The 20,788-nt window shown below is 38.9% G+C and overlaps 1 protein-coding gene across 4 annotated transcripts in view; it reads left to right on the top strand.

Moving 5' to 3' along the window:
* The window catches only part of fbrsl1 (fibrosin-like 1), a 268,766-nt gene extending 250,339 nt beyond the window's left edge, over positions 1 to 18,427 (top strand). The window contains exons 5-17 of one of the 4 annotated variants that reach the window (XM_052116960.1): positions 1,504 to 1,876; positions 2,155 to 2,414; positions 4,553 to 4,806; positions 8,193 to 8,243; positions 8,489 to 8,584; positions 9,763 to 9,834; positions 10,971 to 11,000; positions 11,103 to 11,174; positions 11,430 to 11,562; positions 13,037 to 13,120; positions 14,446 to 14,529; positions 15,189 to 15,450; positions 15,999 to 18,427. In XM_052116960.1, the coding sequence (XP_051972920.1) occupies positions 2,321 to 2,414; positions 4,553 to 4,806; positions 8,193 to 8,243; positions 8,489 to 8,584; positions 9,763 to 9,834; positions 10,971 to 11,000; positions 11,103 to 11,174; positions 11,430 to 11,562; positions 13,037 to 13,120; positions 14,446 to 14,529; positions 15,189 to 15,450; positions 15,999 to 17,298 (2,532 nt within the window). In that variant the 5' untranslated portion in view covers positions 1,504 to 1,876; positions 2,155 to 2,320 and the 3' untranslated portion in view covers positions 17,299 to 18,427. Of the gene's footprint in view, positions 1 to 1,503; positions 1,877 to 2,154; positions 2,415 to 3,599; positions 4,426 to 4,552; positions 4,807 to 8,192; positions 8,244 to 8,488; positions 8,585 to 9,762; positions 9,835 to 10,970; positions 11,001 to 11,102; positions 11,175 to 11,429; positions 11,563 to 13,036; positions 13,121 to 14,445; positions 14,530 to 15,188; positions 15,451 to 15,998 lie in introns of those variants that run through there. The other 3 variants (XM_052116968.1, XM_052116978.1, XM_052116988.1) reach the window with 3 other exon arrangements.
* The last annotated feature ends 2,361 nt before the right edge of the window (positions 18,428 to 20,788 follow it).

The raw sequence follows: 20,788 nt of genomic DNA, 5'->3' as shown, positions 1-20,788 counted from the left end.
CTCCCAATTTGGAATGCCTTATTCCCACTACTTAGTAGGTCCCTGTGTTGCCGCAGATCCTCCAGCCTCCAGGCGCCAGTATTGTCCTGGATAGACACTAGTATGCAGATATCTACAGCCCCCTTCCCTATTAGATATTTTTAGACCAGTGGTTGACCAGTATAGGTTTTTTAATTGTCCATATTTAAATAATTAATAAATAATTTGGTTGAAGTTGTGGTTACATCATAGGATTGTCATGAATACTCTTCTCTCAATGCTGAATGACTGTATTCTGTAAAACGTGGTGGCTAAAAGCTGCTCTTGCAATTAATTCTGTGAAAAACAGAAGTTCCTCAGTACAGACTCTTGCAAAAGGGTAAGGGAGAGAGAGAAAGATATATAGAGAGAGAGAGAGAGAGAGAGAGTGAGGGGGGAATCTGAAAGGCCACTATAAAGGGTGCATGATCCCTTTTCACAGCACAATTGAACCATAATTATTTCATGGCAGACTGTGTGCTCTGTAAATCTATGAATGGGAACGGCATTTAACTTTAATTAGCTCTGATTTATTCATTCTGACTGGATTGCTTGCAGAAAATTGGATCATCTGATTATAGTCAAGCATGAAAATGACCTGGTTAAACACTTCATAAAACCCATGGAGAGAGAAAGAAATGCAGAAAGAAAAGAAACCTGGAATAAAACAATAAAGGGCAGATAAGAGAAAGGAAGAAGTAAATTGTACGGCAATGTGGTTGTCTTAAGTATGGTCTTTAAATGCTTTCTATATTTGATCAATTAAGTCATCATTTATTTGTACAATTATATTGGAAAAATGCAAACCTGGTTCTCTTGGTTTCCGAAAGTATACATATGGTGTCAATTTAATACACTTTTGTTAACCCAGCCGAGCCAAAATAAGCTAGTTTACATGCACATTCTTACATCGATTATTATTAAGCCAACAACATGTAAAGTCATGTAAATGCAATAAATTGTGTTCTTTTATCAGGGTAAGTAATAAACGGTTAAAAACTGATTGTACACGTAGGTTTTTCCAATTACCCTGAATTCACGTTGCATGCGAGCACCTTTGCCACTGTTCTTACTGGCTTATTCAATGTGTGCAAGTGTTGTGCCTTTTTTGTTTTGATGTCAAAAGCAGCAAATAATCCCATGATTTCAAATTTTATGTTAATGCGGGTTTCTTTCTTTTTTTTTTTTTGTTATTATTATTAAGCTGATTTTTATGAGTTAGCAGTATTTCTGTGCATGTAAGCATGCTCATTGAAACTGTATTTGAAATTAGAATTAAATATAGTAATATGTAAAAATGTGATTGAAGCACTGAATCGCTGAAGGGGAAACGCTGATGACATGTAAACTATGCATAGTCCAACATCAGTCTCAAATCTTAGAAGTCTGCCCGACTGTGACATCATCTTTAAATATATTTACAATATCCCAATGTTACTATTATGCCCTTTGTGCCTCATTGCTGTTTTTTGTGTGTTTGTTTAGATCCAGTTACGACAACGAATGAGAATCTCGGGTCCAAAACTTGCACATCGACCAAAGTGTCTGGACTTCAGCGTAGCCAGGAACAGAGTAACGACATTTCGTTTGTCCTGCCGATCTCAAGTCCGACTCCTGCATCGCCCCCTACAGGGTCTCCTGCCCCTGCTGCAGCAGCAGCCCCTCTGCCCAGACCACACCCTATCTCCCCAAACCCTCTCAGTATCAAGAAGGAATCTTTGCCCCCTATTCCGACCCCTCCCCTCCTGAGGAACCAATCACATCCACCGGAGCACAGAGTTCCGCCCCCGTCGTACCACAGCCGGCCAATCATCAGTCATCATCATCCTTCTCCATACAGCAGTCTTCACGACATCAGGTTAATAATTATAAACGATTATCATATCATTAGCTTAGCAACATGCTAATGTCAGACTATCTGAAAATGTATTGTGAGTTGACATTGTGAAATGTATCCCACGCTGAGCTCTATTTGTGCTGCAGCGGACAGCCACGCAGCTTATTAGGTTTTTGGAACAGAGCTATGCTAATCTGTTTACTAATGTTGAGCATATATCACTGCATTTTCAGAACTGTTTCTTTAGCTGCTGCTTTTTCATTTTAATATTGTTTCTCATATTTCCTTCCTTATCTCAGCAACTGCAACTTATCTACTCTTCCACCCAAACACCACCTGCGTTACTCCCCTCATCATCTCAGCGGCCTTCCGACTCCTGCTCCTCCTCTGCCTCTCTCCATAGCAGGACTTTCGAACTCCCACTACTCCCTTCACTCACCCTCTCACCTCTCCAGCCATTCGGCCATGTTTGCCACCCCTGCCACACTGCCTCCTCCACCTACTCTACCGACTAACAGCCTGGTGGTGCCAGGACATCCTGCCGGACCACCCTACCCAGGTAAGAACCTCTCCACTGGAATTTAATCCGTATATGGTTGAGAATATTTTGTTGAACTGTTAATTTGAGCTTTATTTAAAACCTCCACTTTTTAGTCAGCCCAAGGAGTAGTTCACCCAAAATGAGAATTCTCTCAGTATTACTCAGACTGTGGAACACAGAAGGAAATCCGAAGCAGAATGACAGCCTCAGTCACCATTTACATTTACGGAGTGGTGGTGGTGGTGGTGGTGGTGGTAGTGGTCTAATGCACATAACTGGTAATCAAGGTCGCTGGTTCGATCCCCACAGCCACCACCATTGAGCAAGGCACTTAACTCCAGGTTGCTCCTGGGAGATTGTCCCTGTAATAAGTGCACTGTAAGTCGCTTTGGATAAAAGCGTCTGCCAAATGCATAAATGTAAATGTAAATGTAAATTTACTTTCATTGCATCTTTTTTCTATTCTATGGTGGACTGATGCTGTCATTTTGCCTAATATCTCCTTTTATGTTCATCAGAAGAAAGAAATTAAAATGTGTTTGGAACCACATGAGGGTAAGGGAATGATGACAGAATTTTCATTTTTGTATGAACTGTCCGTTTAAGAGCTTGTATTTGTATATCAAAGTCAAATAATACACACAGTGCACTAACTAGCACTGAATTATAAAGGCGTACACCATGTTTTTACCAGGCGTGATGCGCTAAAGCAGTGAGTGACAGAGCATTTTGTCAGTCATATTGTTAGTTACGGTTTCTGTGGTGTTGCACTGGCAAGCTCCACCCCCACAGTCAAATTCCAGCTCCACAGAACTTTTTATTAAACATCAATATGTTCTGATTGGCTGAATTAAAAACTTGTCAAGTTGCTCCTGGTTAGAACATGGTCATTTACTGTACATCAAATGCATCAATGCTAATTGACCCCAGTTAATAGTCTTAAAAAAAGCACACTGTAGTGTTAGTACCTGATTGGTAATCTCAGTTACTTTATTGTAAGTTACTTTGTCTCTTTTTGGCAAGTGACCCATACAAAAGACAGCTTTCTGTACAAAGTATTTAGTAACAATAGCCTTGCTCTTAAATTGCATTCTTTTCAAGATTTCTCAAGATTGAGGCGAGATGGGGCATGCAGCAGAGGTCAGCAGCTGAAAACTTTGTCTTATATCCAGTTGGCCCTTGTTGTTATGTAATAAAGATTGATGTCAGCTACACTGTTCATTTCTAAAATCTTCAGCCTGTTTCTCAGAAGGACACTTCTACAGAAGTTACTGTGCATTGCCTTTTTTAGTTTTAAAATTTATATTATTTAAAGCACAATATTATCACTTTAAATGCCAAATTTGATACAGTTTATGCTAATTTCAAAATTTGAGATGATAATTATACCTGCCCTCTTCATCTCTGCCTTTCCTTTTACGGTAAGTGTATTTTTGTTGATAATTGCCAAGATAACTTGGCTTTAAAATGCCAATTCCTGGCACTTTAGTGCTACATGCTAATCTGAATGAGTAAATTATAAATAAATAAAAAGGTATTGAAAAATGAAATAGCTGCCTCCATTGTGAGGTCATCTCTTAAGTAGCAAAGTCATCCTGCTTTATTATTTGTATTTAGCTTGATGTCTTTGTTCATCATAATTAAATAAGTTTACATTCTGAATTGAAAGCATAACTTGATAGATTGATGTCTTTTAAAAGCATCAAGCAAGTACGAGTAAAGTTTCTTCAATGCACATTCATATTGTAATGTGTCTAACTTGTAGAAGAGTCTTAAATCACAAGGGAGTATCAGAGTTAGTGTATGTCGGGTCAAGTGTGTGTGTGTGTTTTCTGCTGAGGTGACTCTTGGTTCTCTCTTGTCTTTAGATACCAGCCTGTTGATATCTTTCAACCAACCAATCATGTATTGCCAGCCTCATTCGGGGATTCTGATTGGCACGTTGTCACAGGCAACTCTCTTACCTCCACCAATGAGTCCTCACGTAGAAAACCCTCACACCTTGAATTGGAGAAACAGAGAAAGCCAGGTGACTGCCCTCTTTCTCTTCTTACTGCTGTTGTGAGAACTCACTGGCCGCCTGTGCCTTTTTTTCTTTCCCTCCTGTGTCCCGCCCCCTTTCCCCTTCCTTCCCCCTTCGCTCTCCTTTCTTGCAGAGCATGATCTTCTGCGGCAGGAGTTGAACAACCGCTTCCTGGTTCAGAGCTCAGAGCGAGGTCGGGGGACGGCGCCAGGGGCAACAGGGTCGCCACTGGCCCCTGTGTCGCTCCTCCGGGCCGAGTTTCACCAACATCAGCATATGCACCAACACACGCATCAGCACACCTTCACGCCCTTCCCCGCCAGTCTGCCCCCTGCAGCCATCATTGGGCCCACCGCACCTCCCATGGTGTGTACCCCAGCCAGAAATGTGAGGATAAGTAAAAACAGATAGATTTTCTACCTCCTCATTCCCCCTTAAAACATCCCAGCCTATCAACAACCCCCATCCTAAATGGATTGGTCAGATATACAGATTGGTCTGTTTAAATTCGCCAAATTGTACACTACATGGCCAAAAGTATGGGAGCAAATTTCCACTGCCATGTTCCAACATCTAGAATAAAGCATTTGCAGAAACTGTTAGGGAAGACCAACTCCCTATTAATACCCATGGTTGTGAAGTGTTTGGGTGTCCACATAGTTTTGGCCATATAGTCTATGTAGTAGAGTTTATTGCATACTACCTACAAGGCCCAAAGCTAAGCTTCAACCAGTCCAAATCATAAACAGAGGCCAAGGGGTTACAACAGTTTTACAACACCATTTCAGAGACATAACGGATACCCGTCATCCTAACAATACTATTTTTAAAACTATTGTCCCATGACAACCACAAATATTGTAGCTCTTTCATATGAGCTACATGATGATTTTGCTGAGTGCTGGGGGCTGTTTGAGAAAAAACAGGAGGCAGACAGGCCTTGTGGCGTGACTGAGATACAGACAGAACTCATTCTGTATGACACATTTAAAGCTTGAGGTCAAAACATAATAATCGTACTGCGGATGAAAGTCATGACATCAACGGGTTGTTTTGATAAAGCGTAATTGCTTCTGTGTGCAAAGCAGCTATTAGAGGCCAACTTTGGCAGCCTATAATCAGATAAATTCAGCTCCTCAAAGTTAGCTAGACATATGAAATGCGTTGCATTCTCTGTAACATATTCAGAATGGAATGAGAGTGTCTTATCATATCTACCATTCACCATGAACCAATTCAAAAGCTGTATCGCATTATGTCAGAGCAGGAGATGAAAAGTTTGAGGCTGTTTAGCATTTTTGAAACTCAAGATATTACTATCTGCTTACATATTAGTGCAAAACATGCTGTATGCTTTGTAAGCTGCTTGTAGTCTTTTGTGGGTTATCGATTTGTTTCATCAGATTCTGAAATAGCATACATGATGAAAATGTGTTATCTCTGGTATTCAATGATATACACTCCACCACACCTTCCTTAAATGTTCTATGCTGTCTTATTTGCCAAACTAACATTGTTGTAACAATTCCTTTCAACACCATGTGATTTCAATTGATGTTTTTCTATTCTAAGATGTAGATATGATGGTTTATTGCTAAAGCATTTTTGGCATGCATAGGTTACGATTTAAAGACAGAAACATACTTCATGCAAGTACGCATAAACAGACACGAGCACTAAGCCACTGCATTGCCAACGTGCGGTCCAGTTGACAATGTGCGATCTTGCGTTACTATGGCATAACAAGCCTCAGTACTCAAGGGGACATTCAAACGTCTGTGCTATTAAACAGGATGAGCTATTTTTCAGGTAAGTTGCTATTAATAATTCTCTTCAAAATGTTGCTCTGCCATGACAGTAGTTTAGTTAAAAAAGAAAAATCACTGTGGAAGCAAAAAGTTCACTCTAATGTCCCCTTGTGGCAACGTTTAGAATGCAGCTATGCTTGAAATCGAGCTTGTGTAGCTAGAAGCATCTGCATTCACACACTTGCATTGAGTATGTTTCAGCCTTAAGAGTCTTTGCATTGGAAACAGGAAAGTGTTGTGGTTTACTGCCTGGAGTCACCGTTACAATAATAACAGCAATGGTAAATGCTGTTTCATGTTGACTTACATCATATAATGTCTGGTAACACACTTCTTATAATGTCTCTTTTTTTTTTCTTTCTTTTCCTACCATTTCTTGAAAAACAATATAAAGATTTTATTGTTTACAGATGTAATATTGAGCTGTTTGTTATAAAGCATAGACTGGGGCAGTGAATTTTAAAGCACTGTTTTTATGTGCAACCATAAACCTTTGCTGGATTTACTCATCAAGTGTTAACAATAAAACAGGCGTGCGGCCCTAAGAAGAGACCCAGAAGTGCAATGAGCAGGCAAACCAGATCAGGGATTTTCTCAGCCAGGACAAACTCATGTGTTTGATTTAAGCTAATTATCACCACACATTCATATGTTTCAAGATAAAAGCAGCTTATGCATGTTGATCTGTTGTAATAAAAAGTCTGTACCATGAGTGGGCTGTAGTTTTAGCACTGCTGTTTTTCAAAGAAATGTACACAGGGGGCCTGGGCAGCTCAATGTATATTGAGATTTTTCTGTTAATTAATCTCTTTAATTTACTAGCAAAACGGAGATCTTCCCATGAATGCGAAAATCGTTCCATTTATTGATAGAAAACTTGAGCTTAATGTGATTTGTCTTACAGAGTATGATTTACACTTTGAAAAGAATATACTTTATTTACTGCAGTTTAGAAGTCGACCATGATTAAACATGCGTTAATTCCATCTATATGTGTAGTAGGGCTGGGCGATAAAACGATATCGATATTTATCGCGATAAAGAAAATCCACGATAAGCTTTTGAGGAATTTACGATATTTACTGTGTGTCGCTAAAACACAAGCAGTTTGGCTTTCTCAGGCTGTTTCCCCACTGGGGCGGACGAAATACACTCAAAGGCGCTCACAGCGCTAGGAGAGAGCTTGCTCCGCACCGCTGCCAATCCTACGATCCACCTCTCAGCTTTGCTCACAACTCGCCAGTGGTAACGTAGGGTCAGACTGGATGAACTTGCTAATGCTAGCTGCCTTGCTAACAATTAGGTTACGTCAGACACCGGATTGATTCCATCCGCACCGCAAGTCTTCATGACAACGATTGGGCCCTCTCATCATCTCTAGTGAAGAGCACGACAGAACAACAGTAATGTGTACAACAGCTCTGATCTTTATGCTCTGTAATCTTGAATATTGTTCTCTAGAAACAAAAATTAGAAAAACTAATTTTCTAATTTTGTAAAAATGTACAGTTACATTTATGTATTTGACAGACGCTTTTATCCAAAGCGACTTACAGTGCATTTATTACAGGGATATATATATACATATATATTCATTCTTAACTATAAAGAAATGACACTATCACATAATGAGTGGCTCATGTGAATATAATTGTAAATGAAGGGTGCCTTTCATTTGTTTAGCAATCTGGTTTGAGTCTTTTGTGAACGTATTCCCACACTCTGGGTTTGCTCTCTGATGCCTGTGCCAGTTGCGGCTGCAGTGGTTTTCTTTCATGTGAATGGCTGCTTTACTGTGTAATTGTTTTATTAAGAGGGTGTAATTTATTTGAGCTTCATCTGCTTTTTATTTGACAATGTAAGCACACTGCAGTGAAGCTCATGTTTTTGGTTGCAGATGCTTTTGATTTTGTTGATATGTTTTTAATTTGAGCTCTTTCTCTCTCTTCTTCTTTTCTTGTCTAGTTTGACAAATATGCTCCAAAGCTGGACAATCCTTTCCTGAGACATTCAAATGTAAGAGTCAACTTGTTTTGACTGCATAACCTGTTTGCTTTGACTGTAGATGAAAGGGATCACTATGTAAACATTATTGGACTTCGAGACATATTTTAAAATCTTTTGCATGTATTTAAGCATGCTTGGTTTGATGTCATCTTCAAAGCAGTGTTGTAAAATTATTATAGATTAAAGAGATGATTGAAGTAGAGGAATTCTGTAAAAATGTTCTCTTCATTACTTCATTCCAATTTGTTCTGCAGTTAATTCCCTCCTACCCGCCAACAATGCCAGGCATGCCTCCATTGCTTCCACATTCAGGGCCCTTCAGTTCGCTGCAAGGTGCCTTCCAGCCAAAGGTTAGGATTCAGCTCACACTATTCATTTAATACTATGCTGATGTGGAAATGTAGACTAAGCTACTTTGAATTGAGCAGAACAAGGAAGATGCAGTGGAATATACGGCTCACAAACAATTCCAGGTTGGCAGTGTGATGACATAGATATGAGCCTTAAGAAAAAGCATATGGTAGAACCTTCTACAAATTAACTGTTGGCCAGATCAGTCTGTAAATTTGTCCTTAAATCCTATTGCTGAAAATTAAACTTGTCAAATTAAGTTAAATCTCTTCATTAAGAGTTTGGTTACAGTTTCTAGTTTTTAGAGAATATTCTCTATATATTTTAAGCTTAAGTACTTATTGGGGAGAGGTAGATTCTAATCTACAGTAGCCCTCCATGAAAGTGGCTGAAAGCCCAAAAATAACGAAGTAAAGGTCTCTGGTACAGAATAAAGGGTTTACCTTGCAGTCTATTAAAAGTGAACAAATAAAAATTGCATTCTTTTTTATGTTAAATGTTAAAATTTAAAACAATTAGAATCATGCGCATTGTATGGTGGCTTTTATATATTTTATTTATTTATTTTTTTTTTTTTTTTTTTACATATGTGTGTCATAGCCTCCACTCTGTTGGTGTGTAATGTTTTTTTTGTTTTATTTCCTGGCACTTCTCAAATAACTCTCACTATCATGTTAGCTATAAGTCAAAACTGGAGCAAGTCTCAAATATCTAGCAAAAATTAAGTTTATGAGGATAAATGACTGTGGCATCCAACAAACTTGGGATGAAGTGAAGTTTTGTAACTTCAGCACCACCCATAATGGGACACATGAATTAATGAAAGAATACATGGAAAAATACAGAAGCCATAGTTAATATTTAAGGAGTAAATTTGATATTTGGACAAGTTCAGAGTACACAACCCTAAAATGAAGTAGTGTTTTCTGGCCTAAATATAGGGGAGGTTAGCTGGTGCCAGACATATTTTAGTAATCACACCATGGAACTAAATAGTCTGTTACACTGTGTTCAGAATGTATAGATGTCCAAGAACATTTGCTCCCGTTTTTATACATAATGCATGATGTTGAATTGTGATCATTACATAGTATAGCTCAAAATGCTAATGAAGCAAAGGTCATTCCTCAATGTATAATTTGTTCCATTAGTCCTCAGTCTGAATTTCTTTCTTCAGGCCTCAAACCCTATTGATGTTGCAGGACGACCGGGAACCGTCCCCCACACACTCTTACAAAAGGACCCAAGGGTAAGCCACCCATTGAGGAGATCCACTTCAGACCCTATTCTCACTGACAGCAATTCACTGGAGGTCACTGAGTCTCTGTTCCGTTGGTTTCTAGTAGGCCATCACTCCAACTCGACTGCAGTATATAGTGTAGTATAACCGTATGAGGCAGCTGATCACTGAGTACCCATTGGTAATCACGCATTGTGTCAGTGTTCATTTTCAGAAAGTTGAGCTCTGCCCAGCTTTGTTGCATTACAAACAATCGCTTCTGTTGCCTTAATTCACCAACTCTCATTAAAAATTTTGACTTCAGGTTGCTGTAGAGTAGACTGTCATTTTGAGTGCCCCTTTAGAGATCACCTTCATTCTTGTTTGTAGCAGAGACTTTTCATTAACCGATCCAATCCAATTCCCTATATAAAGTCCCTCTAGAATTCATTTGCCAGAAACAAATGATTTAAAGTTTATTTTAGACATTAAATCCCTCTAGTTAAATATCTTGTTCTCTCGGAATTATGCAGGATTACGTAAATAAAATGGGTGTTGGTTTATGTCACATGTTCCTGGAAATTACCAACCTTAATTGAAAACAAAAGACTTCAGGTTTCTTTATCATTTGAAGTCCCTCTATTTGAAAATCCTTTTTCTAGTTGAATATCCTGTTTCCTTTAGAAAGATGTGAGATTACTAAACTAAAATAAATTGCAAGCATTGTTTCATGTTGCTCATGTTGCCTGACACCGCCACATTTGATTAAAAATAAATTGCTTCAGGTTGCTTTGTTGCTGCGGATAGTTGTCAGTGTGAATACCCCTTTAAAGATCACCTTCATTCTGGTATATAACACCCAGGATCCAGTCAATTCCTTACTTAAAGTCCCCCTAGTTTAAATCATTTGATGAAATTTGCCAAATCTCTTTGAAAATTGTAAATCTTAGTCAAAGATTTAATTTCTGTTCGAGTGTCCTGTTTCACTAAGGAAGATGTGAGATTACTGAAATAAAATGGGTTAATGTCACTCATGTTGCATAAAAATCACCAAATATAATTTAAAATGAATGACATAGCTTGCTTTGTCACTACATATCACTGCCAGTTTTAATGCCCCTTTAGAGATCAGCCATTAAGTCTTATTTTTCTCTGTTTCCTCACAGATAACAGATCCTTTTAGGACATCATTAAGAGTAAGAATCACCCTTTCATTCCATTCCAAATCCCTACATTTTCCCCATAAATGCCACCACATTTTTGCTAATGCTTTGACACTTCCTCTGTGTTTATGTCAGAAGCCAGGTAAATGGTGTGCAGTACATGTTCAGATCGCCTGGCAGATCTACCATCATCAACAGAAGATGAAAGTAAGTTATCATAGAACCCAAGAAAAGATTCACAAAAGCCTTCCCCTTTTTTTTTTCGTTTTCTTTTATATGATATATAGCTAGAGGGAAGTACAAGATTAAATAAGCCAGCCTCATCTTGTAATAGTACAGAGAAAAATATGTTATATACAGTGTATATATATACATTTTTTGTTTTGGAATATATTAACACATTTATGCATGCCGGATATTTGCATTAAATATAATCTAAAAATTATGTTTGTCCCTCAACAGCAGATGCACTTAGACCCTCATAAACTGGACATGAATGGAAAACTAGATCTCTTTAGCCGTCCACCAGCCCCTGGTGTGTTCCCTGGGTTCCCCTACCCTCATGATCTTGCCAGACCACTCTTTTCATCAACAGGTTTGTGTAATGAAATTATTTTTAAATGCAGAATATTTTTTGCAGGAAGTTTTCAAAAACTTAAATTCTATGAAAACTTTGATGAAAAACTGTTTAAAGTCAACATGAATTAAAAAATGTACCCTATTTACTTTATACAAATTCTTGGTTGTAATATGAATGAATCATTGGTGCACATTATATAAAAAATACTTTTAATGTAATGTTATAACTTGCTTCGCCTCAGAAGCAACTTTACATTCTGGCTGATTTCACCAATCCCTATTATTTTTCAACTTCTCCCCTCCAATCATCTTATCATTTAGAGACAACTTTTCAAGATAAAATTATTTCCCGATGCATAAAGTTCAAGTAAATAACATGTTTTTCTCTGAAATACGGCAGTTTAAGGAAGTGAAATGGGTTGCAAAATGTATTTTTATGTTGAAGATGATGTTTTAGAGAAAAAGTTGCAGTTGCCCAACCATTCTTGGAAAAAGCCAGCTTAGTGTTGATTGCTATTATGGAAATGCACATTGCTGATTATTGTGAATAACTGCATACACATATCCTATTTTTTTAAGTTTCATTTTCATTCCACATACATACTACAGTATATTTATAATCCAACCCGTATACTGCCCTCACAGATTATTTATAGTTGATCTTGTAAAATTATACTGCATTCTCTCAATTGGAATGGCTTTAGTATAATAAAAATTGATTTGTATGTCTTTTTCTCCAGTTCCTTGCTCACTGATTTGCATGTGGTTATTTGAATGTTGTGTCAGCCCAACACTGGGGTCCGAGTGTGAATATAAATGCGTTTACCCGATACAATTGACTGGTAACTCTCGGTTGAAGGGCAACATGAGAGTGTCTGCCCTTTAGAATGTAATTGTGCTGCATTGTGTCATGAAGGAGCTTGTAATTGGTTTCTTCATTACCGATACACACAAACAAATGATATATAGTTCAGCCTAAATAGACGGTTAACCCTTTCAAATACAACCTGAACGCTCATTCCGAGACATCTTTGCATCATCTTAGAGGCTCAATACACAGTATTAGCTTATTGCATTGCTGCTGTGGCTTTTATAAAGGTGCATTGTTTGATTTCTGCTCCACTGGCAGCATCAAACAGCATTGCTGAAATGGTGATTATTTCCCCCCCAAAAAATCCAAAAACACCTACCACCCCTTCTGGCCTGCACTGTTTAGTCCTGACGCAAACCCACATCATTGGTTGAGCCAGAAGTTGTTGTTTTTTTGTCTGCTCAAATAAGCAGAGCAATGTTGAGCAAAATTGCTCTGTTGCTTACAGTTGACTCCTTTCCGCTCCTTTCCCAAGCCAAGATCTCTCTTATCAACATGTCAAAGTTTGTAGTGATTCGTTTTTAATGAAATGCAGCTGTTTTGGTGTATCTGTTCACTGTTTGATAAACTTTGTCTGAAATGCAGGCTGATTATGATCATTTTCTTTCATACTCCATAGGATCGGGCCATCCGGCAGCTTCACCGTATGGACCGTCTCCTCATCACACTGGCTTCCTGCCTCCCAGCCATTTGGCAGGTAAGTGTAAGTAACCTACCATTTTAAGTACTTCTTCCATATATTGTATGTTTAAATGGTATATGTTCTTCTGATGTATAGACGTTAGTCAGAGAAAGCCATATTTACTTTGATGTTAACAAAACAAGGCTTTGTTGGACAGAAGTACAGTCTTTTCCATATGTTGTAGTGCTGCATACATACTGAAGGTGTCAATTGTTCATTCAATGAAACATTAAGAATATAGTACATCTTTCCACAAATTTCCAGTGCACAAAACAACTCCAGAAAACTTTGGTTGGGAATATTATATTTGATCTAGAACATAAAGATAGAATGACATATTAAATGGACTGTGCTTCTCTTTTTGTTAACATCAAATGAAAAATGGCATCTGATTATGGTCTATTGGTGTGCTGTAGTCTTGTTATCAGCGGGTCAGAAGTGTCTTCCCAAGGGTCGCTTATTATAATCTCTTCTGAAAAAACATATTGAGTAAATACAGTGTTTTTCAACCCCAGAATTCCAAAATGTATTGTATTTGGAAACAATATTGTGTAATATTGTTCACAATACTGTGTTGTTAATTACTTCCAAGAGAAGTATCAATTCAATTGGCCAAAATGTTTTTTTCTCCCATTGTATGTCATAGAAAATTCTGACCAGTATTCTACCAGTGTTCCCTACCTTAGTGTTCCTGTGCTTCATTCCAAAAAGAATTGAAGCCGTGTCTATCAGTGATGTTATGTGGTTTCTGAGCTGAATGGTGATTTCACACAGTGAGCTTTCAAGTCAATCCAATTTGAGTTCATAAACACCTGGGGCCCAGAGGAAATGGAGAGAACGAAACGCAATGAGGATTAGTCATAAATCCAAACCTGGAGTTGAGGAATTTAAATTCTGGTTCCACACAGATAGCACTGAATTATGTTTATACTTTTGTGGATGTGAGGTTGTATTTAATTAAATATATCTAAATGCAACTTTAGGAATGATTTGGCCTTCACAGCAAGGTAAGTTTTAATAATTAGCTTAATATTTTACCGATAAATACATGGAAGGATAAGAGTAACAGCTAGAGGAAATGGGACACATGACACACAAGCTGAATTTACAAGCTTTTATTTAACCGTTTTGCATATCGGACATCTAAAATTTGCACAATTGTGCCAAAACAATCACAGTGAATTCTTTCCAACAGTCCTACTGAGAAAAATAAACTACCCTTAGGAAGTCAGAATAGCAGCAGTAACAGTGACGCAAAAACAAAGCTGGCTTGTAAGAGAAAAGCCAGTTGGAATGGTCGGGCACCTCCAGCCCTGCGTCGCTAATCCCTGTTTGGCATTTTGCAGATCCTTTCAGTCGCTCCAGTACCTTTGGCGGCCTCAGCAACCTTTCAAGCAGTGCCTTCGGTGGATTAGGCAACCCAACCCTTGGTAAGCCCTGGCCGCCGGCCTCTAGCTTGACTCAGAGCAGCACAGCTTAGCTCTGGACCACAGAGAAAGCAGAGGGAATAAAAAATAGAGGAGGTAATGAAAGAAAGGCACTTAGCGTTGCAGCAAATGCCAAATAAGAGTTTAGGGAGGCAGGCATTACAGCAGACTGGTTTAATCGTACACCGGCAGCTTTTGACAAATTCACACCCCAAATCAAAGCTTGCAGCATAACTGGTTTAGCATTGTTCTTGCATTAATTAGTTTCCCAGTGCTCACAAACTAGGGTGGAGGGTCCACTCTTATTCTTTCTGTTTTTTGCCACATCTCATTTCTTTTCGCTGCTTCCTTCATTGGCTGAATGGGACTCTTTTGAGTGAAATTGATTGCATTGAAATAGAATCTCAATGGAACGCTTTGCTTTTCATTGCGCTTGACCCCACTGGGTCATTGATTTGTTCTCTCCTGAGAAGTCTTGAAAAGCAGGAGAGTAGTGAGTAAGCCCCCTGGTACCCCATTTGACATCAGTTGGAGAAACTACTATACACAATTAACCTTTCAGTTTGTATGAGCAGAACCTCAACAGAAGACAAAAGCAACTTTTTACCCTCTTTCTGTTGGAATAACCTGTTAAATGGATGGTTTGTTTCTTCTTATTTCAGGGGCCAACAGTGTGTTTGGACCCAAAGATGGTCCAGGGCTGCCTGGTCTTAGTAGTCCCCATCACGATACCTGGCATCGGCTGCACCGGACTCCACCCTCCTTCCCTACCCCTCCACAGTGGCCTAAATCTATGGATGCAGAAAGAAGCAGCTCTGCAAACAGCCATGACAGGGACAGAGACCGGGAACGAGAGAAAGATAAAGAACGAGATAGAGAGAAAAGAGGCTCTTCTGTTGGAAAAGAAGAGAAAGATAAGGACAGGTAGGTGTTACAAACTGAGATTACCCAGAACAATGGACTCAATTCGAGCCTTTTTTGTCTGCTAATAAGGGTCAGGCTTTGTCAAGTCAATATATTATTAAACAAACGTTTAAATGTTAATGTCTCCCTAACCAGAGACCAAATTGTATGACGTCCTAGAGGCTCATGCTATGTCCACCAATTTAGGCACAGTCATAATCTGTTGTGACTTGAATTTTGTCTTTTTGATTGTGATTGCAGTAACAATTTAAAAAAAGTGGATGATCAAAATGATCCAGAATTTCCCCTGGTCTGGCACAGACCTTCAGTGTGTTCTGACTTAGTTTGCTATATCAAATTACTATTTTCCTCTAACGGAGAATCAAATATTTCTATCTGTCAGGCTTATATAGCCCTCAAATTTGAATGCTTTTTAAACTTTTTTTTTATAACATTTCAGGCAAGGATTTAAGGCAACAATCAAAGTTTATCTTGTCACACTTTTCTAGTTATATTAATGTATTTTTTTTTTTTAACATTTTGCTCTCTTTCTTTCTTTCATTTTGCAGAGATTCTGTTGACCGTAATCGTCATTCAAACCGCTCCTCTCCAGCTTCTGCTCCAGTTAGCTACCAGATCAGCAGTCTGATCCGCTCAAACAGTCAGAACTCCACCGACTCAGGCAGACACCGCAGCAGTAGTGCTGACCGCAACAGAGAACCAGAAAAAGAACTGTTGGACCGCCAACGAGAGGCTGCAATGTTGGGAGACATAAAGGTGAAGGAAAGTCGCTCTCCAGGCAAAGAGATCACAGACAGAAGATCCTCAGATGACTCCTGCAAGCCCATTCAGCGATCGCCCTCTCCATACTCAAAAAATGCCCTTAACGGCGGAATCAAAATGGGTTTTCCAACACCGCTACCAATTAAAGACACTGAAAGGGATCGGAAGGAAACCAGCTCAGGAGATCTGCAGCACAAAGTAAAGAACGATATGAAGATCAAAGAAGAACGCAAGGAAGAGCAGGATGTGGTGGTGGTTGGATCTGAAGCAGCCCCCAAGCCTCAAATCCCTCCCCCATCTCATCAAACCACACCCATTGCTCATCACCACCCTCAACTGCCCCATCAGCCACATCCACCTTCTCCTCGCTGTAATGACCCTCCTGCACCTGCCTCGCTACATGGAGTCCCCATGCCACATTCACTCCCCCTCTCTATGAGTGCCATGCACCAAATGGGTAGCCTAAACATACTAGAACGCACCCGCATGGCACCCTTTATGGGTGTCAGCCCTCTCGCAGCAGGACGTGACCGCATTCCCCACCCAGCGTTCTCCTGGGATCCTTTACGAGAGGCATACCGGAATCTCGACTTGCAACGGCGCATGGACTTCCAGCTTCGTTCTGAACCTGGACACCGATTCCCTGGTGTCTACGATCCAGAAAGGCCTTACCGGGATCGAGAGCCTCATGAATACTCGCACCACGAACACCTTCTGGAAGTTCGCCGTGAACAGGAGCGACAACGGCAACTAGCAGAGGAAAGGGAACGCTTGCATTTACGGGAGGAACTGGATCGGGCGAGGCTTCATCAACTTCACCAATCACCCATTGAAGGACACTTACCTCATATGCCCCCATTTATGTCGCACCTTGGTGGGATGCCATACCCGAGGCTAAGCCCTTCAACAGGACATAATGGACTTCTTAATCGAACACCCCCAACGGCAGCACTAAGTGCCCCTCCACCACTGGTACCCTCTGGCGCTGCCAGACCAGCATCACCAAGACGGACTACGCCAATCAACACACAAGACCCTCGGGAGTACTCTCCGTCACGCAACCCCAAAGAAGTAGAGGCGCGGTAACCCATTATGAAGGAAAACATTTTGAGTTTGACACCGGCAACATGCACTTATTTTCACACAATGATAAATGATAAAAGAGATATGTGTACTTTGTACAAAGATTTGTACTTTTGAACAAGCACATCACCATTATTTTTTATTTTTTGGAGTAAAAGTAAAGCGTTGATTGTTTCACCTCTTCATAGCTCCAAAATTAAAATGTAATCATTAACTACCAACCAGAAATTTGATATTAATATATTAAACCAATGCCTTTTCAGTTTTCAATTCTGAAATTAGTTTGTACATTTCCTAGTCTTTTTCATGTACAGACATTTTTATGTATTTGCATTAAGTTTCATTGGTTCCCTGCCTTGCATTTATCCTAGTGAGCTGCTGGATATGGATGTCTGCATATCTGAATTGTTATGAACTCACTGTTTGACAGTTGATTTGCTCTGTGATACCTGGAGATACACAGTGCTTACCATGTACAAAGTTACATTTTGGAGTTTTTTTGTTTGCTTGATTTTCTTTTGGAATATGCAGACAAATACTGTATGTATTACAATATTCTTGTTTGTTTTATGTTAAGTTTAAAGATATTGTAAATATCTTGTTGATAATACTTGGAATAAAATTACATTGTAAATTTGTTAGGCTTTTTAAATGTTTCTAAAAAAACATTGAAATAAAATTTAACCACTTCATGGTTGAAAACCATTGTGATGCAGCTGTCCAGTCAGATGAGAAGAATCAAATAGGGGCAGGGTCAAGGTGATGCAATCTATGCAAAGAGGGTAAAGAGAGTTCTGATTGGACAGTTATCAAAATGGAAAGTTTTAATGAGTTCTAAAATGAGGACCTGGATTATAAATTTTTTCAATGAAGAGCCAATAAAACAAAAACTATAAACTTCCGGGTCATAAAGGAACTGCTTTAGCAGCTTATCCATCCACAGAAGATGGACATCTGAGAGACATATTGTAATGGTTGGGTGGCAATAGACTCTTTCTGTCGACCTTGTGGTGTTGTGCAGTTGTTTTTCTTAGACTCTTGTATACAAAACAAGTAGAGCTTTAGGCGTTAAAAAAAATTTAAATGAACATTCATGGTTTAAAAATGTATGGAATAAAGGTTGGACCTTATATCTGCACATCTGCCTTGTATTTCACTATTGTATTCAGCCTTCTTATGTTTTTGCAAGCGTGGAATACTTTGTTCACAAAATGGGTGATTTCACCTCAGAATCACAAGAAAAAAGTTGGATTTAACATAATGAACATGAAGCCTATTGTAGGGCCTTTCAAAAAATTTGCATTGATATTTTCATGAAAGTTAAGTACATATCCAACCCCCTTAAACTTTTTACACATTAGGTGAAGTATGACAAATACTGGCATGATGAATACTTACAATTGTACTTTACATAAGTACTGTACAATTTAAAGAATATACAGTATGTGTGTGTGTGTACACTGTATATGTTTATATTATCCTAAAAATAATTATGCGCAAAATATTTTTTTTTATTATTATTTTGGGGTGAAATATGACCCAGACATTCACTTGGACTGTTATTTAGGTAATAAGATTCTCAGCAAGATATTATGAACAAAAAAACATAACAGTCCAAGTCTCATGATTGACCAATAATGTTAGCTGAAGTTTAGGGAGTAGGCCAAGAGTGGTGATTGGAGAAGACTGCAACATGACATTGATTTTCTGCAACGGCAGCTTTTGAGTGTTTGTGTTGCAGGTAACTGGTATTGACTGTGGGGCTAGTGCTGTATTGACCCGTGGTCTGCACTCATTAATGGGAGTGAGAGGGATGGATCAAGAAAGGGAGAGAGTAGAAAACAGAAAGAGACTAAAAGGTTGTCTGCATCCTGCAAATAAGCTGTCTTACAACACAATCTGTGGCCTTCTAGTTTTGACCAACCCTGCTGAAAAGAGTGTGTTGTGTTTTGGATGCTGATGTGCTGCTATCTCTAACAGGCTTTTTAAAGGTTACCCAAGATAGATCACCCAAAAATGAAAATTATTTCATCATTTACTCACCCTCAATTCAAACCTCTATAACTTTCTCAGTTCAGTGCAACACTAAAGGCTTAGTTAGCCTCAGTCACCATTCACTGTTGTATGAAGGGACTGGGGCTGACAATCTGCCTAACATGTACTTTTATTTTCCACTGAAGAAAGTCAGTCATATGGCTGTGGAGTTAATTTATTTATTTAGGATTTTTTGGGGTGCAGTATCCCTTTAACTACCTTAACTAGACGTTCTTATTCACCCAGCTTTAACAGAAAGACCATGCATGTTGAGAAGCATTTTTTGCAGCTTTTATCAGCATAAAACAGCTTAGACCAGCATGGAAATTCACAATGGTATGACCTGGTCTTTTCAGCAGAAATCAAGTCTGTTTCATTTTCTCATTCTCTCAATCTTTCTTCTCAAACTGACAAAACAATTCATCCTTATAACTATTCCTAACCAGCTCCATCTGCCATGCCACACTTGGGCCTGCCCTCAGTCCCGGCCCTCACCTCCAGTAATGGCAGCATGCATCAGGCAGTGTGCAGTCATTAGCGATGTTATTGAGAATCGATGCTCTCCCTGCTGTGTCTGGCAGCCTATCTGGACATGCTGCATCAGAGAGGTCCATTGCTGTAGAAAGAGAGAGGCTGGCAAATCTGCTGTGAGGTTTATTGGAAAGAGAGTTAAATTGGGATCCGTTTCAATTTGGCCATGCTGTAATTGAGAGGGCTATTCTATAGACACAGAGCATCTGTGCCTCCCTCGCCGTCTGGTGTCTCCATCCAATCGGCTAGTTAGCACTTTCAAGACCTGGACCTGATAGAGAGACCAGAGAAATTGAAGCACAAAAATAAGATATAGTAAAATATAATTCATGTAAACTATGTACTGATGGATTATGTCATTTGTGTAGGTTTAACTACAGTAACCATAGTTGAATGATATTTGTAGTAAAACCATAGAAACAAAAAAAAAATTACCATGGTTTTACTATATTAAATAGTTCAACAATGGTATTTGAAGTAAACCATAATCACAAAAGTTACCATGGTTGTACTACATATCCATATTTTAAGCATGGTGAAACAACTGTAATAATAAAGGGAAATGACAACTACGTTAATAAAACAAAATTCATTTTGTAGTTACTATGGTTTCACTACAAATACCATAGTTTAAAATGGTTTCTTTAGTCAATTAAAACTGACCATGGTATTTGTAGTAAAAAGATAGTGACCACAAAGTTAACCATGGTAACTATATTCATGGTTACTACTATATTACTAATAGAGAAATAGAGAATTCCAGAAAGACCAACTGAGCCCCAGCAGCCAAAATACATTTTCCACTTTCATTTTTTTTATATTTTTTTCATGCTTAAGTGAAACCTCACTGCCCGACTCCTCGCACAGGCATCATTTTATTTACAAACCGTAAAAGCCAATGAGAATTTATGTAGCTAGCAGAGATGGT

The sequence above is a fragment of the Xyrauchen texanus genome, chromosome 4, assembly GCF_025860055.1.
Source record: "Xyrauchen texanus isolate HMW12.3.18 chromosome 4, RBS_HiC_50CHRs, whole genome shotgun sequence".
NCBI classification, from domain to species: Eukaryota; Metazoa; Chordata; class Actinopteri; order Cypriniformes; family Catostomidae; genus Xyrauchen; species Xyrauchen texanus.
The sequence above is the reverse complement of the archived record's forward strand: the minus strand, read 5'-3'. Positions and strand labels throughout refer to the sequence as shown.